Source organism: Amblyomma mixtum, chromosome 2, assembly GCF_055824585.1.
Source record: "Amblyomma mixtum isolate Tamu chromosome 2, ASM5582458v1, whole genome shotgun sequence".
NCBI classification, from domain to species: domain Eukaryota; kingdom Metazoa; phylum Arthropoda; class Arachnida; order Ixodida; family Ixodidae; genus Amblyomma; species Amblyomma mixtum.
In genome coordinates this window covers 316,914,289-316,936,050 of record NC_143013.1, presented here as the reverse complement: position 1 = coordinate 316,936,050, position 21,762 = coordinate 316,914,289, and the positions used below count along the sequence as shown (strand labels likewise).

General features: G+C 47.5%; 1 protein-coding gene across 1 annotated transcript; it reads left to right on the top strand.

The window, feature by feature from the left end:
- Positions 1 to 4,950: 4,950 nt before the first annotated feature.
- LOC149365077 (uncharacterized) lies at positions 4,951 to 21,373 on the top strand. Its single transcript, XM_089570242.1, has 6 exons — positions 4,951 to 5,172; positions 7,307 to 7,413; positions 8,723 to 8,785; positions 14,629 to 14,688; positions 19,303 to 19,359; positions 20,885 to 21,373. Exons 1-6 carry the CDS (start codon positions 5,085 to 5,087, stop codon positions 20,981 to 20,983), a joined length of 474 nt encoding a protein of 157 aa, XP_089426368.1. The 5' UTR covers positions 4,951 to 5,084; the 3' UTR covers positions 20,984 to 21,373.
- Positions 21,374 to 21,762: the final 389 nt, after the last annotated feature.

Genomic DNA, 21,762 nt, shown 5'->3' with positions numbered 1-21,762 from the left:
GGGAGCCTTTGCACTTCTCCTTCATCGAAACGCAATCGTCCCGGCCAGGATTCTTCCCGCGTCCTCTGGCTCAGCATCCGAAGAAGGACTGAAGCAGGGAGGGAACGAAAGAATAAATGCCATGTTTGAGCGTTACGCGAGAAACAGCGTGGAAGCACGAGCGAACGACGACGAGACAAGCGCTAACTTAGAACTAAGGCTTTGCGGATCCGGCGCATATACAGGACGTGTCCTGTAAATAAGGAGACGGAGTGTAAAACAACACGGTTCTTTTCATAAATATGTTTAATACACCAGTATTCTTCAAATTTAGAACCTGTGGCACGAACACAGCGAGCCCAGCGAGTTTCCAACGGTTCGGAAGCGTCTTAGAAGTGAGTTTCTGGAATAGCATTGAGCACCTTCGTTGCAACGTTTTGGACGTCTTCCACGGTGCCGTGTCGGTGTCATTTCAAAGCGCATTTTATCCTCGGAAACAGGAAGAAGACACAGGGAGAGAGGTCGTAATTGCATGCTGGTTGGGGAAGCCTCGTTATGCCTTGTCCGGTTAAAAACTCGCCTACAGCGAGCGACGTCAAGGATGGTGCGTTGTCACGGAGCAGAGCCCATGATGTCGCGATCTCTCGGCGCATGCGCAGGGCACGTTGTCTCAGCCTCTGGAGGACTTCCACATAGAAACTTTCATTTATCGTCATACAGGAGGGAACAAATTGCTTATGAACGAGTCTCTGGCATTCATGGAACGCGATCAACATAGATCTCACTTTGGATTTCGACACCAGCACCTTCCTGGTGTGTCATTCTGAGCTGTGAGAGAGTTCAACAAAACGCGCAGCGGCACACTGAGTCATATTGAAACACCCATGTTTGATCTCCAGTAATAACGTGCGTTAGAAAGTTTCCATCACAGTTGATTCGTCGCAATAATTCGGCGGAAGCACAGTCATTTGTGTCTCCACTTGCACAGGATTCAAAATTTGAGGCACGAGTTTCGCGCACGCTTTGCACATTTCAATGTTCAGTCACAATTTCACGAACTTCCATTTTCAGGAATCCCTAGCTCTTGTTGAATCCCGCGGGAACTTACACGTCAATCAATGTTCACTAAAGAGAGAGAGAGAGAAATTTTAATGAATAAAGGAGTGGTCTGCCTGGTTATGCGCCTAGCATGCTAATCAACAATCAATGCACGCAATCAACATTACCGTCCGGACCGTCACCGTCGTCGACGGGAGCCCGGATCATTGCTCGTCGTGGAAGCCTGGGCCGTCTCTAAAGTCTTTGTGCCATTTGAAAGCTCGCAATCTGCACATTGCATCATTGTCATATATGCTGTCTTCATCATGTCGAACGCTCCGGTGAGGGACTTCCTCAGTTTAGAGCAAAATGTCTCCGAGTGACGCTGTTCCAACGTTCGTTGCATTGTTTCCTTACCGCAGCGGTTAAGCAGGGGCACACGCTTAAGAACGTCCTCTCGATTCGCCTGTTGGAAGCCAACTGAGCTCGTCGCGTTGTAGCTTAAAGGTGCACTGAAGAGGAATCTGAACTCGTCTTTTTGCCGCGTGAACTCGATCTACACGTTCCTAGCATTCTTAGAAACTCCCACTTATTGCCCTGTGTGGCCGATTTCCCTAATTAAATCGAATTAACGTCCGGCTCCCGCCTTTTTTTTTTTTTAATTCTCCCTCGTACGGTGGGCGGAGTCGACCAACGCGTGGAGTGCCCTTCAGCCAGCTCCGTGGAGGCTTTGCTTCCGCTTCATTTTGTTTTTTAGGTTTCCGCGAATAAATAGTTTCATTTGCAGATAATATAACCGCAAAATAAGCCCGCAGAAATAAAAATACGCGCGGATTATTTGCTTCTACGGACTACTACGTATTACTCCGCCGATGGCAGAGCGGCAAGCCGCCCTGGGACTGGGTGAAAGGCACTCCCCGCGTTGGTCGACTCCGCCCACCGTACGAGGGAGAATTAAAAAAAAAAGGCGGGAGCCGGCCGTTCATTCAATTTAATTAGGGAAATCGGCCACGCAGGGCAATAAATCGAAGTTTCTAAGAATGCTCGGAACGTGCAGATTGAGTTCCCGCGGCAAAAAGATCAGTTCAGATTCCTCTTCAGTGCACCTTTAATGCCCCTGTCGCACAGGCACGGCAAGGGCCTTTGAGAATCACGTCCTTACGTTCAAAAGCGTAAGGAATGCAGCTACACTCTAAACACGAATACGCCTCTATGGGAGTCAAAAGGGGGTGAGCTGTACTCTAGCGCGCACCCTTTTATAAAACGGGGCCTTGGAGGCGAAGGCGCCCGTCCCAAACCTCTGAAGCCCAGAGTCACGGCCTTCGAGAACCTGCGATCGCAGTGCAGTCCGACGTCCAAAAGTGAAAGCAATGAAATAATTATATGCAGCTAACAATGTTTGAAAACATCTTTAAAAATGCGAAATATTGGCCTCGTTTTGCTTTTTGGACGGATTTTTACATTTTACGCCCAGATTTCAAGACAGCAACGCTGTTGCAACAGCACCGAGCGGCCTTGGTGGCCAAGACAATACACAAAGCCTGCTGCTGATGATGAGAGTAGCTGTTGCTGTTCTTTTAATGGAGCAGTAAGAATAAATAAATTGCCCGATCTCAGCGAATTAATAAAAACCCCAATTTAATTTTAAAGCTCTCACTTCAACCCTCTCAAGCACAGCAGCGTGTGTTAAGCCGCAACGACTGTTTCCCTTTTGTGCGGCACTGTGTAGCTGCGTCGGCGCGCTGCTGCTTTGATGAAAAGAGGTGCCTTTGCTGGAAAGGCCTTCGAGGCCTTTTACCCCTGTGACAGGGGTATAAGGTTCCACACCTTCCCCAATAACCGCTTTCCCAATCAGGTGCATGTGAGCGCAACACCATGACTTGTCTCCTTACGTTCAGGACAGACCCTGTATATATACACATCTGAAATTCAGAACGAAAGAAGAACGTGGGGGGAAAAAACGCAGATGAGAACTGTCTTGTGGGGGTGAAAAACATTTTGGAAGGCTCTTTACAGGAGAGAGTGGGGACTGGCCTAAAGGGTCAGCCCCTTACAAATTCGAGAAGGGGTTTCTAGTACGGGACCCCTGTGGCTTGCGCGGCTGCTCGGGCCCTAGCCACGAGAGCTCGTTAGCTCTCTAAGGTAGAGCAGCCGAGCAGAGCAGCCTTCTATTTCTCTCGGGGCAAGGGGAAAGGGGGTAAGCGGGGTTAGAGGGGCATGCCCACGCCATGTGGCACACATCCCACAACGCGCACCCACAATGCGGGCACTCCCCGGATTAAAATATTGCAGCACTGCCGGGCACAGTACCGTGTTGGTATACAAGCGAAGGATACAACGCTCCTCGCTTTTGCTCAGCCCTCTCGCAGGGGGATGAAGGCGGCTATGCTGGGTCTGATATAATGGAACAATCTCTTTGTAAGTGATACCTGGTTTTGGTTGTGATACCTCAGGCGGCGAGTGCCGAGGCGATGCCCGGTGGTTGAGCGCGCGGGCTGAAGCGTCTGCAGCCTCGTTTCCCTCTAGTCCCGCATGTGCTGGGGTCCAGATGACGAAACATGTGTCCGGGCGATCCCGGTACTCGCATCTATGTAAATTTTGGCGGCGCGTCGAGAGATGCGTCCTTGGTCTAAATTCCGGCAGGCTGCCCGAGAGTCGGTGTTGATAGCCCGGGAGTCTATGCGACCTATGGGAGTCTATGGAGTGCTATGGCGACCTCCTCCGCGTGTGCAATGTTTGGGGCACGGAAGGTGAGGCCCTCAACGTGCGTGTTTTGGTGAATCACTGCGGTCGTATGCCATCCCCCGTGGTGTGGGCCAGCAGAATCTGTGTAGAAGGCTCCGTAGAGAGAGCTGTATGTTAAGGGCCGTCGCGCGCGCGGTTCGACGGCCCTCGTGAGTCTTCTCAGTCATGTTTTGTGGCAGAGGTTCGACCTGTAGCGCGTGGCTCTAGTCCTCTGAATCCCCGGTCGTATCCTCTGCTTGTCCTTTGTAGGCGACGTGCAGGCGGTATAGGCGGCTTTTGCCGGCTGACAATTTGTTCAACCGCAAGTATTGGATTCTTAAGTGCGCCTCGCGTAGCTCCGCAAAGGTGTTGGTCAGCAGTCTGCACCATGGAATCTGCCTCTTTTCTTGATAATGCCACAGACGGCATACATACGTATTCATATCCTGCCAGTGCTATCTCGTAGGCTTCCACGAATTCCCAGTCAGGCCTGACAGCAGCGCGTACGCGCTACGCTTTCCGCATTTATTTTCATCGCGCTTGTAACTGGATGATAGCAAAAGGACGTTAGAGTCGTCCATCATAGAATCGTGGTAAAATAATGGTCGACTTTAGCGTCTTTTTTTAACAACCCCGTACGAGCGCGATGAAAAGAAATGCGAGCAGCGAAGCGCGTAGTCGCCGCGCTGTTCGCATTTATTTTTATCACGAGAGTACACAACGCTTTTTTTTTTTGTTAATACGTAATGTGGACTTTTTAAATTTAGCGACGCAGTTCAGTTATCACGTGCCTATGAAGTGCCGTGATAAACTTTGCTTAGTGTGTGCAGCAGGGCGAGCGCAATGTTAACTTTCGCCACTATTCGTCTGCAGGACAAACGGAGGAAAAATGGATGCGCAACCAAATGAAAATCTATTTTTCTTTCTTCTTCGGTGTTGCGGCTCTACAAAATAACCGTCTGTCGTCACCGCCATTGTTTGCCATGAGAGACAGAACATGTCGCTGCTATAAATGAATCAAGCGCCAGGGCTATATCTTCTTGGGGAAAACATAGGTGGTGCCTCTCCAAGGTTAGGACTTGGTGCACATTGTAGCTTTCCCTCTCGTTGCCTTTCCCCGCGAAGAGCGAAGAAAATTAATGCTTCAATACGGTCTCCGTGCAGGCAGCTGGGCGCACCTGCACTTACGCTACAGAGCCGACGACGGTATGGAGCTGCTCCATCTCCCGTGTGATCTCGACAGCAGTTGGGTCAACACCTGCGCCAGTCAACTCGGGCATCCGCTGCACAGTCCTGCCGTGGAGCCGACCGATAGCATCTGACGGGATAATCAGGACCCAGCCATGCAGCTTGCGCTTTGCGTGCTTGCGGCCCTCGTGCTGCCGACTGCCCCCTTCGCGTCGGCAGTGAACGTGTGTGCGAAACCTCCAGGTAACGTAATGCGACCAACTAAACAACCTTCAGACTTTAAATCAATAGGCGTGGCAGCGCTTGCTACGTTGGGCCCTTTGCACCACAGAATGCGCCGTCAGCAGCAAATTTCGCGTCATGCAACACAGATTCATGCGGATTGCCATGAGAAGAGAAGCCGCAAGCGCAGATTTCACTTTTGGTATTCTCTGCCATTACGTTTCAAGCTCGCACCCTTCGGGTTGCGAAACAAGCTTAACGGCAGTTCGCTGCTGGTGACATAGGTATGTAAAAGTGTTCCTGACTCCAAGAGAAATCTGTTGAACATGCACTGCGTGCTTTAGTAAACCAGTTTTACGCGCTCAGCACGCGTGCAGATGCCGACACGCTGATTCGCGGTGCAGCTTGTCCGTCACTTCTTACTCGATTGTAGCCGTAAACTAACCATCTGAGTCAGCCTTACTCTATCAGACGGATCAAGCATTGTCCATCACATTGTAGCCATTGCCACCGGTACAGTGTGAAATAAGGTGCGCTGTTTCTTCTTTTTTTTCATGGCCTCCTGAATCTATGCGCGTCTTCGGTTGTGCGTCGTTTAAACATGCATTTAACATGCATTTAAACAACCGTTTAAGATCGGGACGTTTTTATCTGATAGTGATTATTGATCTGCTTGATTAACTACAGCTTTGGAAATACCATGACAGCTGTTTAAGGGTGTTACAGAGAAGCATTCCTAATCCACAAATTTAAAACACTGCAACCGACAGGGATTAACATGTCCAGAGGAAACCTGGAATCTATCAGGTACATTCCAGGGTTAGCATAATTTTAATTTAACAAATGTCTTGCACGTGCTCAGACCATTTCCTAGAACCTCGCATAAGTATATTATCTTTTCAGGAGGACACAGGGGCGCGATGGGAGGCACGGGCGTGGAGGTAGACAGGGACAAGCGCTTGTCCCTGTCTGCTTCTATGTCCCTGTCTTTTGTTGCGCCCTGTGTCCTCCTGAAATGTTATGAACCAACACGCCCAAACACAAGTACTTCTGAGTATACTATCGCTCTTTGCACCCTTCCCACGTCATATCTTCCACCACATTTCCGGCCTTCTCACCCTCTCCCTTTGTTCACCTTTTTTTTTTCTTTCTCCTAATCCCCTACTATCAGTTCTCGGAAACCATGACATTCCTGTTACCCCCTGCGACCCCACCTTTTGGCTTTCTCTGAACTCGAGCCATTCCCGCCGTCCCCCCCCCCCCCCCCCCCCCCCACCCCCACCCCCCTTTCTTTCTCCTTCCAGTGCCAGCCTATTTTGTTTGCCTTGTTCTCATTTCCCTGTACCACGCTGACTAATCCTCTTATCTGAGTTTTTCAGGTCCACCCAGCACCAACCCCCGTCGCAGCCCCTTCAAAGCCTTTGTTCATTACACACCACCGGGATATATAAGTTTTTCCACTATTGCAGCGTAACGAATCAAGATTCACCTCCCTCCCCTTCCTGACACGCATCCCCTCTCACACCACTTTCCTTCCCCACCCCCGGAGCCTTCCTCCTCGGAGCGAAGGCCCTATTTAATCCATGCCAATATGAACGCTTTGCCCAGACGAAGACAAGTCCCCTTGTCGAAACGTTGGCTCAAGCAACCTGAGGTTTTCCCCTCCCTTGTTCATTTTGTGATCGCCAAGGACCATCTACCACGCCCTCTCTCTACCATCGCCTAAAAAATAGTTTTGTGTATCTGAGTTTGCTTTTAACTGCCCCGTTGGCACCACACACTTGTTCCTAATGGGATCAGTTCATGCTCAAACATTGCGTCGAAGGCATTGATTTTTGGAAAACGCGAAAAGGTGCAATAGTTTAAAAGTTGTTCATTGCTACGGAAAGATATGTATTGCATGTAAGAAAATACCTTATTTCAACCCTCACATCCTCTGAGGTCTAATTCATGACGCTCATAGCAGGGAACTTCGAGTACGCGCGATAATGTGCCTGCAACATACGCTTATGCAAGCTGCAAAGCAGATTAATGTTCCTTTTTTCAAATTTTCTTTTTTTCCGTGTATAATTGAATAAAGCATATCAAGGCGGACCTTTAAACTGTGGTGTTTTAACTGTGAAGTAGCGCCAAAGTCAGGCATGTTTTTGCGCAGCGGCGTCCTTAATGCTGAAGGTGCTCAAGCCGACAGCCAAAGTCCTACTGGACTGCGTGGCTGATGTACTCATCCTGCACAGAGTAAACGCCAGTTTCCTCACTAAGGTAAGCCACTGGGCTGAGAGAAAGCGTGGAAGAGGCTGTGGTGACGCCTTGCACAAGTGTGCTGTCCACACGGGCCGCTCGTGAGCCGTAATTGTCGACGCCGCAGTCTGAAAAAAAAAAAAAAAGACGGGAAAAGGAGGGGGGGGGGGGGGGGGGGGGGGATAGGACGAGCAATGAGGTTTGAGGCAAATATATTAAAGTAATTTTTTTCCGGGAAATAACTTTGGAAAATTGTGCGTATGTGTGAGTCAAGGATTTCAAGCTATCGCATTACAAAACGCGTGTACCGTACCTTGCATTCCTCGGGAGCGAAATAAGTGAAGAGAAAGAGGTGCCGTTGAGGAAGGGTTCGGAATAATTCGAACAACCTCGGGATCCTTAAAGTGCACTGATATCGCAAAGCACAAGGGCACCTTTTAAGGCGAAAGCCTTTAATGGCTCATACTGTAGTCCGTTAACACAGCGTGTCACACGCGTTTAAATCGGGAACAAAAAAAAAGATTGAAGAAAATCAATAGTTGCTTCAAATACAGGAGGAAAAAATGAACCTAGAAGCCAAGTTTGGTGAGAGTAGCTTAGCTAGCTAATTAATTATAGTCAAAAAGTCGGAATTTCGTCGAGAAAGCGGTAGCGGGTAGAAATAATCTGAAGAGCGACAGGACAGTCGAAGAGACAGTGTGCAGAATCGGCGAAGATTTCCGGGCTGTTGAGGCACGAGGGGTCAGTAAAATTAAGATGAATCCCTGGGCATTGAGTGATTGCAGCAAAAAGAACAGTGAAATCAGTTCACCCTCGAAACTTTTAACAAGGCTCGAGCGATCCATTGGTACAGCCCATCATTAGGTGACGAGGGCCTTCTGATGAAGACCCAGTCTTGGCTCCACTGCGGGTAGCCCCACACCCCCGTTTCTCTGCTTTTCATATATTAAGGCGAAAGCCTTTAATGCCTCATACTGTCGTGACCAAGTTATTTTAGCAAGTGTGTCCGCGTTTCGGCGTCACTACTTAAAAATAACTGTGTCGAGGCTGGGAATCGAACCAGGGTTTTTGGCATCTGAAGTGGAGACGCTACCACTCCTCCACGAAGGCTCAGGGTTTGGGCATGAATAAAGGCGCATCAATGCATGGGTTTCATAAATAAAATAAATAAAAAAAGAACAACAAAAATAAAAAGCATATGAAAAATAAGAATATAGGGCGCAGGAAACGCTTTCGCCTTGCAGCACTTTAGAGAGCCAAAGTGCCCCCTCAATTTTTGCGGTAATGGAAGAGGGAACTGCGGAGCTGCCTTTTTTTTTTTCCTGGATAGGTGGTGTCCGTGGTCTGCGAATATCATGCCGATTGCTATCATGGGCTGCAGGACATTAAAGATGTGAGTAAAATCCTTTCTGATTTCGGCCGATGGCCGTTGCATGCATTTTGCAGGTTGAGCTATGAAGGTGAAAGACTCGTTAATATTGTGCGCGAAGGCGCTCACATACTGCTCCTAAATTCTTGCAGTGAAAAGCATTGGGCGCTTTTCTTGCGTGCGAGTTTATAGCCAAAAATGCTCGCTTCCCGGAGTTATATGAGCAAGCTTCCCCAGTGGCCACCCAGCGTTCATGGCATCGGCCTTTAGCCATCTTGCGGTAAAGTTGTCTCGTATGTTAAAGGGCAACTGCAGCACTTTTTGACAATTTCGTGATATTCAAGGATTCAAATCTATGTAGGCCGTAGGTAAAGCATGCCAAGTGTTTCTGCACTAGCATTTTAAATAGTGCCGCCATCGACGATTGAATTTTGCGCTTCTCCTCAATGCACCGGAGGAGTGCAGGAAAACTCAGCGTGACGTCACGGAAGGTATGATTTCAAATTACCGCTGTCGTCAGCCACACCCAGCCCTGACTTGTTAGACGCTGCTGAACAACTCTCGGCAGGGTGCGCCTTCTGTGGCTTTGCTTTTTTTTTCCTTCAAAGCAGGCTTTCATGTGTTGGAAATGCACCGATACCTTCGATGACGTCATCATGCGCCCCCCACTTGGCGTTGTGCGCTGCGGAGAAGCTTGAAGGGCGTCCCGATTTTAATCGGCGATTACTTCACTATTTCTACCTTTAGCCCAAAAAGACTTCGCATGCTTTACCTGCAAGTTTCACACATTCGACCCTCTTAAGCTCGGTGATTTCTAAAACCTATGCAGTTTCCCTTTAATGTCAACTTAAGTGGGGTCAGGACTAGAGATGTAAAATTTCAAGAAATTTTGAATGGCATGAAAAAAAAACATTTTTTTGGGGTTTTTCATGAAAAATTGGAAATTTTGCAAAATGTGACACAAACAGATTTATTTTCAACAGCACAACGATCAATGATAATGCTCCGAAGTTCAGTCGAATATGCAGTTATAGATGTCATATTGTGAAACGAAACGTTTGCACCGAGAAGATAAATAATGATTTGCACTTCAGGCGAATATGGAGATATAAATATCATATTTGTGGAACGAACTTCTTGTTCTATTGCACCGAGAAAGGGAACATGAAAACTGATCTATAAGTCACTCCATATCGGACTCAGAGTCACTGTCGCTGGATGCGGCACTACGCGCAGCAGAACCGCTTACGTGCACAGCAGCCTATGTTATTTATGCCGTGTGTGTCGGGCTATAGAATTTGCAGCCATTTTGTTCTACATCAGCCGTGACTTCAAATATTAGTGTGTTTTTAAGTCAAGCCTGGATCTTATATGTGACTTGGCCTTCAAACCGCATACTCGCAGCACGAACGTTTTAAAAGCACTACCTGGCACCGGCGATGACTTCTCTCTAATCGTTCAACGATGCGCGCTGTAATGGTTTTCAAAGCAAAAACAAAAACTTAAACTAAAAGCAAGCAATCATAAAACCTTGAAATTTCATTGTGAAATTTTCGTTTTTTTCAATTTTTTCTCATCTGAAAAAAACAAAAAAAAAACGTTTTTTTTTTTCAAAATTGCAGTGTTTTTTTCAGGCCTTCACATCTCTAGTCAGGACATACCAGTAGGAAAAGAAAAATATTCTGATGATAATCTGAGAATGGGTAGAGGAGCAACATTTTGAAAATATCTGAGCGACTAGTTCCTTCATATGTGAAAAGCGATCGACTTCAAAGGAAGAGTGTGTGCCCTAACACAAAGAACTTTTATATTTTACTTAAAAAGGCTACTGAGTTTGCACACTCCACCCTTGTGAGAATCTATTAGTTCTTTGATGACCCTTTATATTGTGTTCCCGTAACAAATCAGCGATTCAGTCTTTAATGAAACTATCAGTTGGGTTGTAGTTCAGAGTTATTTGACCGAACACATTACATCAAATTGAGGTCTGGGTGAATTTTTGACGAGGCGCGATTGAGCGTCTTCACGAGTACGCTGCATACTTTTAAATCAATGCACTAAACGTTTCGTTCTCTATGGCTGCTCAATAGCATATATTATGCACCTTAAATAACTTAAAACCGGTCACAAAGCTTATCTCGGGCTGCAGCCTTTCTGTGTGTTGCATCAAAATGTTATGAACACGTTGTTTTTATTTCTGGTCGAAAGCAATGAAATCTTGTCAATATAATTTTTTTAACGTTCCTGAAACATCATACAACAAAGGTAAGCTTATTCGTCCCTAAACGTACTTCAATCATCCACAAAACGAACAATGCGCGGCACTAAGGCAGTTGTGACCGTTAAAAGCTTCAATTAACGCTCTGCAAAGAACAAGTAACAGCGACGTCAAAAATTGGGTAGAAAATAAAGCCCAAATACGTGAAACACTGACACACTTCTGAAGAAAAAAAAAAACAAGCGGAAGGACGCAGACAATCTGTGCCTGCGTCCTTCTGCTGATTTTTTTTTTTACAACTACGTACCAACTGGCTCAGCTCTCACTGACACACTCACCAGATTCGAAGTGATATCCCGAGTGCCTCGGCCTCATGACTTTGTAGCAACCGAGAAAAGTGTCCCAATAATTGTTATTTTTTATTTTATTTATACAGGATCCTACAGCGCCCTTCTGGGCCAGAAGAGGGCAAATACGGGCTGGTTGGTACATGTTTTACGAATTGGAAAAACAGCGCAATCAAAGACGAGACACAAGAGAAGGACAAAACACCAGCGCTGACTAACAACCAAATGGTTTATTGCTTCAGGCAAGGCAGCATATATATGAAATGGCACGAGTAAAAACACAAAATAAGCATGAGAGAAAGATACCGCACAACCACACAACTTGACTAAAAAAAGGCACGTCACTGATTAAGATACGCAAGTTCCTTTGAGAGTAGATTTATGGATGGGCTGCTGATACAGGTGTTACCGAGCTTTCTGATATGGCAAGCCTCCGAAATGAGCCTTGTGGTCTCATCTTTATAACGGGCGATGATAGTGGTCCGATTGAGGTGCGCTTCGCAATCTTCACACTCAGCACAGTGCACAGCAAGGTGGTTTCTGCGAGACTTGTTCTCTATATCTTTTGCATGTTCACGCAGTCTATCGTTGATGCATCGTCCCGTCTCACCGATGTAGAAGCTGCCGCAAGAGGTCGGGATCTTGTAAACGACACCAACACGACACTGAACGAACTTCCGCTTATGCTTCTTCTGGCAGCCTTTTTTGCTTCCATCCTCATTTGACCGAACACATTACATCAAATTGAGGTCTGGGTGAATTTTTGACGAGGCGCGATTGAGCGTCTTCACGAGTACGCTGCATACTTTTAAATCAATGCACTAAACGTTTCGTTCTCTATGGCTGCTCAATAGCATATATTATGCACCTTAAATAACTTAAAACCGGTCACAAAGCTTATCTCGGGCTGGAAGCAAAAAAGGCTGCCAGAAGAAGCATAAGCGGAAGTTCGTTCAGTGTCGTGTTGGTGTCGTTTACAAGATCCCGACCTCTTGCGGCAGCTTCTACATCGGTGAGACGGGACGATGCATCAACGATAGACTGCGTGAACATGCAAAAGATATAGAGAACAAGTCTCGCAGAAACCACCTTGCTGTGCACTGTGCTGAGTGTGAAGATTGCGAAGCGCACCTCAATCGGACCACTATCATCGCCCGTTATAAAGATGAGACCACAAGGCTCATTTCGGAGGCTTGCCATATCAGAAAGCTCGGTAACACCTGTATCAGCAGCCCATCCATAAATCTACTCTCAAAGGAACTTGCGTATCTTAATCAGTGACGTGCCTTTTTTTAGTCAAGTTGTGTGGTTGTGCGGTATCTTTCTCTCATGCTTATTTTGTGTTTTTACTCGTGCCATTTCATATATATGCTGCCTTGCCTGAAGCAATAAACCATTTGGTTGTTAGTCAGCGCTGGTGTTTTGTCCTTCTCTTGTGTCTCGTCTTTGATTGCGCTGTTTTTCCAATTCCCTTCTGGGCATTAGTTTAGGGGGAAGGCATGAAATATGCACTGTAGACCTGCGATGCAATATATTTAGTCTATATAATTAGTTAATATAATTGCTTATAAAATAATTATGACACTAGGTATTTATGTCAGTGGAATACTTATAGAAAGGACTGCAGCTTTCTGCTAGGTCCTTTATACCCCCTCCTTTATAACAATCCCATCCTATCCTTTATACCCCATCCACTGCCAGCGGTAAAAAGTTCGGGCGCAGTGTTTGAAATAGCGGCTTGAAAATGGTGTGCGGTCTCGGGCATTTTCCTAGTGAGGAACGTTTGGTTAATGTTAAAAGCAAAAGCTTCATGATAATTGCTCAAACACTGTACACCATCGATTAACGAGGAGCTGTTTATTTAGCGTTCCATAGATTGATAGGCATGAAGTTATTGGCGAACGATTAATTTTACTTTGTCATTTGACTTCCCTTTTACACATATCAGCATAAATTCAACACTTCTAGCGACAGAACAAAATATTGCTTTCATTTTTGTTCAGTTGTTACAACTTCCACAAGAACTCAATAAAACATTATTCTAAACTCAATGTCATTTCTTGTGAGGGCGTGTTTGAGTAATAGCGCATATACATGCTCTCGCAATTTAGGCAGTTGGAGTAAATCAAGCATTTTTCTCGTGCTAACAATTTACCGCCTGTTACTGCCTTCCTGTCCTACCTTCTGCAACGCCTACGGCCTTGAGCACTAATAGATAAGTAAATAAATATATACAGCCCATGTCGGAGAGCTGTTTTCAACCACTTGGATGTGGTTTGCGTGTATTTTAAACATATATAGTTACAAGCAGAAAGTTAATCTAATTGATTGCGTAACGGAGCCCGCTTTGCCGAAACCGAAGTTCATGAGAGAAGACTGGCGATCACTGTCATGTAAAAACTTGCTGACATTGGTTTCGGTATTTAGGGGCCTTAAACGCTCATCAGCGACAGTGTTTCTTTCCAGTAAAAACAGGATGCTTTTTCGGTCGTTAAAGGACAACTGACCAGCCTCTGGTCGAAAGCGTAGTTAATGCCATCGCAATCAAGATTCTCCGCCGTGCTCCTCTCCTTCCGTTCCCTCCTCGAGATTTTTCTCTCTCGCGCCTCGTCGAGTAGGCTCCGCAAGGGAAAAGCACCCTTCCTCCTCCGATGCTAGCGGGAGGCGTGGTGTCTGGTGGAGTGCGTCACATGTCTGCGTCATGCTCCCGCCTTGAAAAGAATTTTTTTCTTGGTGTTTGCTACCCGGTCTAATTCAGGGGGGGGGGGGGGGGGGGGGGGGAGAGCGGCGGGTCTCCCAAAACCCTTTCTATTTTGCTCTTCGGGTCTCCTCGCGGTGTCCTCGCGACTTTTTCAGTTTTACTATTTTTTACTTTTTATGACTAGGATTCAAGGCTGTCGCCGGACGCTCCCTACTCAGTTTTCTTTTTCCTTCATGCGGGTTTGTAGGCTTGTGCCAAAACAGAAGGCGCTGCGGAAAACGTTGTGCACACGACGCGACGCCCCGGCTACGCCCAGCCTTCGCCCGTCAGTAATAACGACACACCAATGGAATGCCTTTAGCGAAAGCTTTCCGTATGACGTCAAACGAGCCAGAGTAGAGGACGAGGATGTTTGAGGAAAGAACGAGCGGGCTTTGATTTGAATTTTTACAGATTTTCGGGGCACGCATGGCTCTAGTATTTTGCAGAGGTTATCTTCGATGCCTCATCTATGCACTGGGCTTGTTTTTCAAAAATGTCCGGGCCCTAGGCAGTTGCCCTTTAACAGAGATTTGCGCTGTGTGACTTTCCGACATTGCAGATGCTCAAGAGAAGAGGCATCGCAGGTGAATGTTTGCTCAAGGAATTCGCGAACCTTTATGTGAGTGTGACTTCTTCCCTGCTATATCTTACGTAATATTGCTTATGAAGCATGAAAAGGCTTGGTAAGTCTCTCAGTGGGCGTGCTCCTGCCACACACCTTGAGTAAAGAATGAAGTGGATTAAGAAATATACAACCGATGAGCCTAGCCAACAGCTTCTGTAGTTTATAGAAATTATCGACTAATACAAAAACAGGCATCGCCAGTTCCCTCCACCGGCAAGGGGGCTGTCGAAATGCGGACGAAAGCATTCTACGACAGCTGCAGACGAACACCTACTGGTGCCCCGCAATGACTGCTCGATATGACCCGAAAATTAGTCCTTTGTGCACACACTGTCACAAGCTCTGTTCTCTATCCCACATGGTGTGGGCCTGTCAAGGCTGTTCGCATCCCCACTAAAGAGGCTTGGGAGACCTTCCTCCTCGAGTGCTCGAGTTCGACGGCGCAAGCTGCCCTCGCACGCCGGGCTCGCGAGGCGGCGGGATCTTGCCGCATCCTGGACTAGGGACGCGGACCAAGATGGTGCTGGCATTCACTCTGTGCGCCGGCTCATCCTATTTGCTTATTAAAGTTTTGCTCCCTCTCTTTCTATATACTATTGGTTGGTGGGTTGGTTTATGGGGTTTAACGTCCCAAAGCGACTCAGGCTATGAGAGACGCCGTAGTGGAGGGCTCCGGAAATTTCGACCACCTGGGGTTCTTTAACGTTCACTGACATCGCACAGTACACGGGCCTCTAGAATTTCTCCTCCAAAGAAATTCAACCACCGCGGCCGGGATCGAACCCGCGTCTTTCGGGTCAGCAGCCGAGCACCATAACCACTGAGCCACCGCGGCGGCTTTTCTATATACTATTGTCGCCGAGAGTAGATGTCAGTATGAAATACTTGAAATTGAAAAATTGAAATTGGGTTTGTGGAAAAGAATTGACGCAGTAACTGTGTCACATACCTCGGTGGACACCCGAACAGCACCGTAAGGGAAGGGAGTTAGGTGGGAGTGAAATAATAAAGAGAGAAAGAGGTGCTGTAATGAAGGGCTCCGGAATAATTTCGATCATCTGGGGAACTTTAACTTGCACTGTCATCGCACCCGGGCGCCTTTTGCTTTTCGCCTCCGTTGAAAAGCGAACATGGAATGCATTTTTTTCAGTGCAGAATCATACAAGACGTACGAAAAAGACAGACGCAGGAGTAACGCCGAACTTCATTTGATGGTTTATTGATAACAACCAGAAATACATAAGCTCAATGTGCGTATATATTTCTGTGCACATATATATTTGCGATTCATGTCAATAAACCATCAACTGAAGTTCAGTGTTTGTCCTGCGCGTGTCTCTTTCCTACGTCTTTTCATGCCTTCTTCTTTCCAAGACCAACTAGCCCGTCTTCATACTTTAACACGAATGAAAGAACTTATAGGGTAATGGCTGTATCGCTTGCGCCTCTCAATACCATGTTCCAACAGGAGCCGGATTTTGTTTGATGTGGGGCTGCTCCGTTCATTGCTCAGAGCACATTTTGTTTGACTAGAAGAACGCTGTCTCGTCATTGGTGAGGGAGGACACAAGAGGGTAGAGAAATTAGCAACCGTATGTGTGTGCAGACTGGGACAGCTTTGGTACCAAGTAACAATCAACTCATTGCATACATAAGAAACTGAAATATGTCGTATTATTTTCTAGTAATGTCTAGCGGTTACGGGCAGCGCACTAAAGTCTGTTCTCCAAATAGTTATTTTCGTCATTCGTGAGACCCAGTGGTTGCGCACACCGATGGCAGGCCAGTGCCGCGGAGTCATGGCCAGGTGACTCGGAGCGAGAAAAGCGCTTTTCCAAGACTGAAATGCGTAGCATTGCGCAGGTAGCACTTTCTCCCAAAACAAGAGCTTACAATAATATGACAGAGATCCTCAGTAAGATATATTGTCGGGCTAGTTAGCTTGATGCTTGTAATGCCATGAAAGGCATTACTTTGCGCTCGTCCTGTCGTGTCTTCTGTCTTCGTGTCGTCTTTTTTTTTTTTGCGCATAGCCTTTCATGACATTACAAATATGACGGACACACTGCTTCTCAAGGGCAGCGACAGCAAGGCTATACCAAGTACGCGCGAGCAATGGTGTGGCTCGACGCCACCCGTTGCACTGTATGGGGTCACTCGCGTGCAGCCGGCCGGGAAGGCGCGCTTCCGTGCCAGCTATGCGCGGGCGTTCTCGTGTCCCCAACCCGTGGCGCAAAGTCACAGCCACGGCGGGTTCGGACGAAGTAGGCAACGAACAGAGTACGCTAGGAAACCGTTTATTTACCTAGCGCAAGGCAAAGCACACTGCGGAAGAATGTTCTATCCGATAATAGATGGTTCAGCAGCTTACCAGGTCGTCGTCGACCGGCGATGGATAGTCCGGAGAGGCGCGGGCAGGAATCGGGGTCGGCGGGGCAATGGGGTAGTCACGCCGCGGCCAGAGAGAGAGACTCGAGAGTCTTCGTTCCCGCGTGAGCTCTCCTTAAACCCCTACGACATTGCACCCCCTTGAGCAACTGGTTGCAATCAAGAGGAGTCGTTCACCCCTTCCCTAAGACGCCAGAGCGTAGGCGTGACGTCACGTCCGATCTAGGAGTGAGGAGAATGGCCGGGTGCCCCCTCTCCCCACAACCGGCGGCGCGGGGGCGATGAAGGATATTTGTATATCCCACAACTGAGAGCATCGTTCCTGATTGGCGAGGATGTGGACACTACGGAGGCGGAATTCACACTCTTTCTCCAAGCAGCCCAGCAGGTACTATAATTTCGCCGAGACGCCAAAGACTTCACCTGGTCCCAATGACTTGATCAGCCCACGGACTTGCTCCGCGCCTGCAGAGCGCGCAAACGAGTGATCGGGAACTCGCCAACCCACCAACTGTCAACCGTCGGTGGTATGGTCACCGCGTTTAGAGAGCTCCAAATGAACCGCAATATTTATGCGACAGTTTACTATGTACCTGCTCACGCAGTCATCAAGGAATGCTTGGGCTCATATTCATGCGCGAGCAGTAGTCACTTTGGGGAATATCTTGCACCATGGAAATGCGTTCGCGCGCGTGGCCTACGTTATCGGTCAGTTTCGGTAGTCAGTCCGTAGATTGTATATCGTATGCCGCGTGTACCATACTGGACCGCCCATTCGCCGAGTAAATATTTCCTTTCAGCATGCAAAATGTACTCTGCGCAGAACGCATTTGATCGGGCCCAAGCACTCACCAGTTAGAACTCTCGACTCTTAGAGAAATCGCCAGGCAGGGACGCTGCAAGGCCGGAAGGAACTCCGTGATGGGGAGGCGCTCTGTATTGCACCGGCGTCGAAGGAACTACCGAGGAGCACGCAGACCCTGGTCTGCGCGACCCTTCCACCTGGCGACGAACACTTCACTGTTCGTGGCTTTGACACGAAAGTTCGAGAGCAACCCAAACGAAGGTGCATGCCGTCGCTGCCGTGTCCCGGCGACCGCTGTCCACGTAGTTAGTGTTAACTTTATTCGGAGATCTGACCAAGAAGGTCAGCGAACTCCCCGTTTCGATCCGCCCGGGCACTTATGGTTTAGGTGTGTGTTACGTTCCACCGGCCAAAGGCCGGCAGCAACGTGATGAAAACAGGCCGATTCGCAGAGCAGAAAAGACGCCCCTTTATTTCCAGCTCGGAAATATATATAGAAAAGAAAAGAGAGAAAGAAGGAAAGAAGGACCATCGACGCATGCGCGGAGAGGCGCATGTGGTCCCGATTGTGTTATCTGCAGCAGTGTGCTTTGCATGGAGCATGACCGTCGTCGTGCTCCAGACACGGTATTTTATGACAGCTTACAACGAACAAACCAACACACATCTAAGCCACTGTCACTACAGTGGGTACAAGGGTGCATTTAACAGGAACGGATGCAATGTATAACTTTTAAAAATTCAGTTACGGGAACCGACATCATGGTATTATTTGTGCCGCAGGCTATTCAATCAGTTTTACATTTTTAAGTTCGCAATAGTTATTAACCAAATGCAAACGAGGCCAAACTGGCGCTCAGGAGGGGAGAAGGCAATTCATGGACAGTGCGTCGTCTACATGCAAATATGGGCATCCTTGAGGAGGCATGTGGACGATTATCATGATGCTTGAACTGCCTTGGTACAAGAGACCAGCGGACAGAATCCAATGCGTAGGTCAGTACCGGAGCGATAAAGACATGCGCGGGCAGCATCTTACCAGTTTTCGCCAGTGAAGAAGACATGGCACAATGGGATGTCGTCAACTTTGTCTAGACGCGGCCGGAGCAGCTTCGAGCGCTCGTGTCGGCACTGGGGCCGGGGTTAGGCGGGGGCGTTCTAGCTACGAACCTGAGCCGGGGAACATCGCCGCTCATGACATTTTGTAGGGTCTCGCTCCGGGTTCCTCTGCCCGCATCTGCGTTCAACAGCAGCTGATATACCATAGGCCGTGTCCGTGCTGACAACACTATCTGCTGAACTTTGGCTTCGCAGCAAACTGGTTTGATGACAATCAATAACGTTTTAAAAAGTTCTTCAGGTGAGTGGTTACTGAAATGAAACCACACTGTCTTTCTTTTTGTTTCTTTTTCCAGCCTACGTTTGAATCGACTAACGGCAGTGAAGGAATCGAAGTCATCAAGAAAATGATGGTAAGCAGTCACCCTTTCAAACGTTCCCTTCAGTTAAAAGCTGGCAGGGCGTCGCCAGAGACGTTTGCAATTGTCATTGGTTCGCACACATTTGCAGTCATAATTAACAGCGGAATATATTACTGACCTTTTTTGTCTGCACAAGAATGAAGGAGAAAATGACCACAGTAAACTACAGGATTGGAGTGAGAAGAAGGCAAAAAATTTTTCTTTTCGATGAAATCTAAAGCGAACGGCCCGTTTTTTTTTTTTTTTCTAGCCGATTACAATTTATTTAGGTCCACTAACTTACGGGGATTCCAAACGGCGCACTCGTATTCATCATCATCATCATCATCATCAGCCTGACTACACCCACTGCAGGGCAAAGGCCTCTCCCATGTCTCTCCAATTAACCCTGTCTTTTGTCAGTTGCCGCCACTGTATCCCCGCAAACTTCTTAATTCTTAATTAAACTCGTATTCTTGGATAGGACAAATAAGAGATTTGTATGTAAGCTTTTTGCTGCATAGTAAAACCAGTTTGGCGGTTCAAAGGCGAATCATATAAACTAGTAAAGTAATTAACTAAATTCCAATAGTTAACTTCTTAAATATTTCTGATAGGCACCTGATTGCAATTAAAGATCTGTAGCCGGCCGTTTTTAATACCCATATGAGTTTTTAGATGCTTAAACACGCGGTTACCCTCGCCGCTGTGGCTCGACAAAATTGAGCCTTTTCGAAAAGTTTGCAGGCAAAGCAACCCCTCCAGTGCACGTAACTAGTCCGAATAGCCAAATTTCGAGAGCCAAGGGTAATCTCGTTTTCGAAATTCTAAAAACTGATATGGCTATTATTATCGACCGGCTACAAAGCTGCGACATATTACTAGCGTTAAAATACGCACAAAGGACAGAGAGCAGAAACACACAGGACAGACGCTGTTTCTGCTCTCTGTACTTTGTGTGTATTTTAGCGCTAGCAGTATGTCGCAGTCTGTGGATCAAGGGCGCGAACTAGGCCAACTTTATTCTTTTTCTTCTTTAATCTCGCTACAAATACCTAATGCAACCAGGTGTCCAACTGCAACGGTTCAAAATTTTAGCCATCAGATATTCGTTATTCGACTAACAAGTTAACTTTATTATCTGTTTCCTGAAGTCCGCATACACTGGTATTGCAGAAGCCGTCTTCATATCTCAAAAAGTACATTTTGAAAAATTAGTGGCCGGCTTCCCTGAAATATAGGCTTATACACCGAGCAGGTCGCCCTCAGTCCGGTGGGTAGCCTGCCTGGAAGACAAACACGCAACGGCTGAATACAGGGAATGCCATTATAAGTGCTATCGCACCAATAAACACTCGCGTACTGGCATTTGCGCTCACATAAAAAAATTCCATGTGGTCGTAATGAATTTCGTAGCCCTGCACTACGCCGTGCTTTATAATAGCAAAGTTGTAGCGTTTGCATGGAGTATTCCTGCTGACTTCTTTCACTATGCATCCCGTGCAAGGAGCAGAGGGTAACTCGTGCCAATTCGCAGGCTTGCCTCCATGGCTCAACCGAGCTGGAATTCGAAGCCGATGACGTCACGAATGCCGTCATGCACTGGATATACGAAGTCCTGAGGACGGACGCTTGAACAACGCTTCGGGATTGCACTGCCAGTGGAGTGCCATCGAATCGCCCTTCATCTTCAAGCGCAACGCGCTTGTTCGAGGAAAATATTCACAGGAAATCAGTAAAAAAGAAATATGGGGGTGATTAACGTTTAATGCGACGGAAATGCGTTACCGTTGATTCTTGGCCACCCTTCGGTTCCTTAATGACGCTCGATTTCACGCCAGACTGACGACACGGACGCAAAATTAAAAGTTTTTACCTACCCACACAGATGCAGCCGAGCTCCACGCACCACGAATACTACGTCCAAGATTTGTAAAGAATGAATGCCGTCAATGAGAACGGATCATGTAACACGCTCTCGAGCCTGCCGAGGGGCCAACCTCGTCAACGCCTACGGAGCGCGCGCCACAGGTGCGAACTTGTCGAGGAGCGAACGCCGTCATCTATAGGGAGAGAGAGAGAGAGAAAACTTTTATTGCTCTTTCAAGAGATTCGCGGAGATTAAGACTTCTTGGTCGTCCTGCTTGGGCGCTGGCGACTTGAGTCTTCGAGCAAGGGTGGGCCCTCAGTCCAGGGCTCCACTGAGTCGTGCCGCTTCAACAGCGTGCTGTACCAAGGCCCTCTGGACCTCGAGCTCGCTGCTGGAGAGACAGCTCTCCCATTGCTCCTCACTCGGTGTTTGATAATTGTGGAATGCTATGTTTCTTTCGCACTCCCAGGTAATGTGATAGAGTGTAGGTGTACCGCCGCACCAGGGACAGTCTGATCTGAATTGCGTTGGTGACATTTTGCTGT

Bases quoted from the DNA above. Each gene is read 5' to 3' on its own strand.
- LOC149365077 (XM_089570242.1), top strand. From the start codon at position 5,085: ATGCAGCTTGCGCTTTGCGTGCTTGCGGCCCTCGTGCTGCCGACTGCC. The intron at 8,786-14,628 runs GTGAGTAAAATC...CCGACATTGCAG, and splicing joins GGCTGCAGGACATTAAAGAT to ATGCTCAAGAGAAGAGGCAT. The intron at 19,360-20,884 runs GTAAGCAGTCAC...GCCAATTCGCAG, and splicing joins AAGTCATCAAGAAAATGATG to GCTTGCCTCCATGGCTCAAC.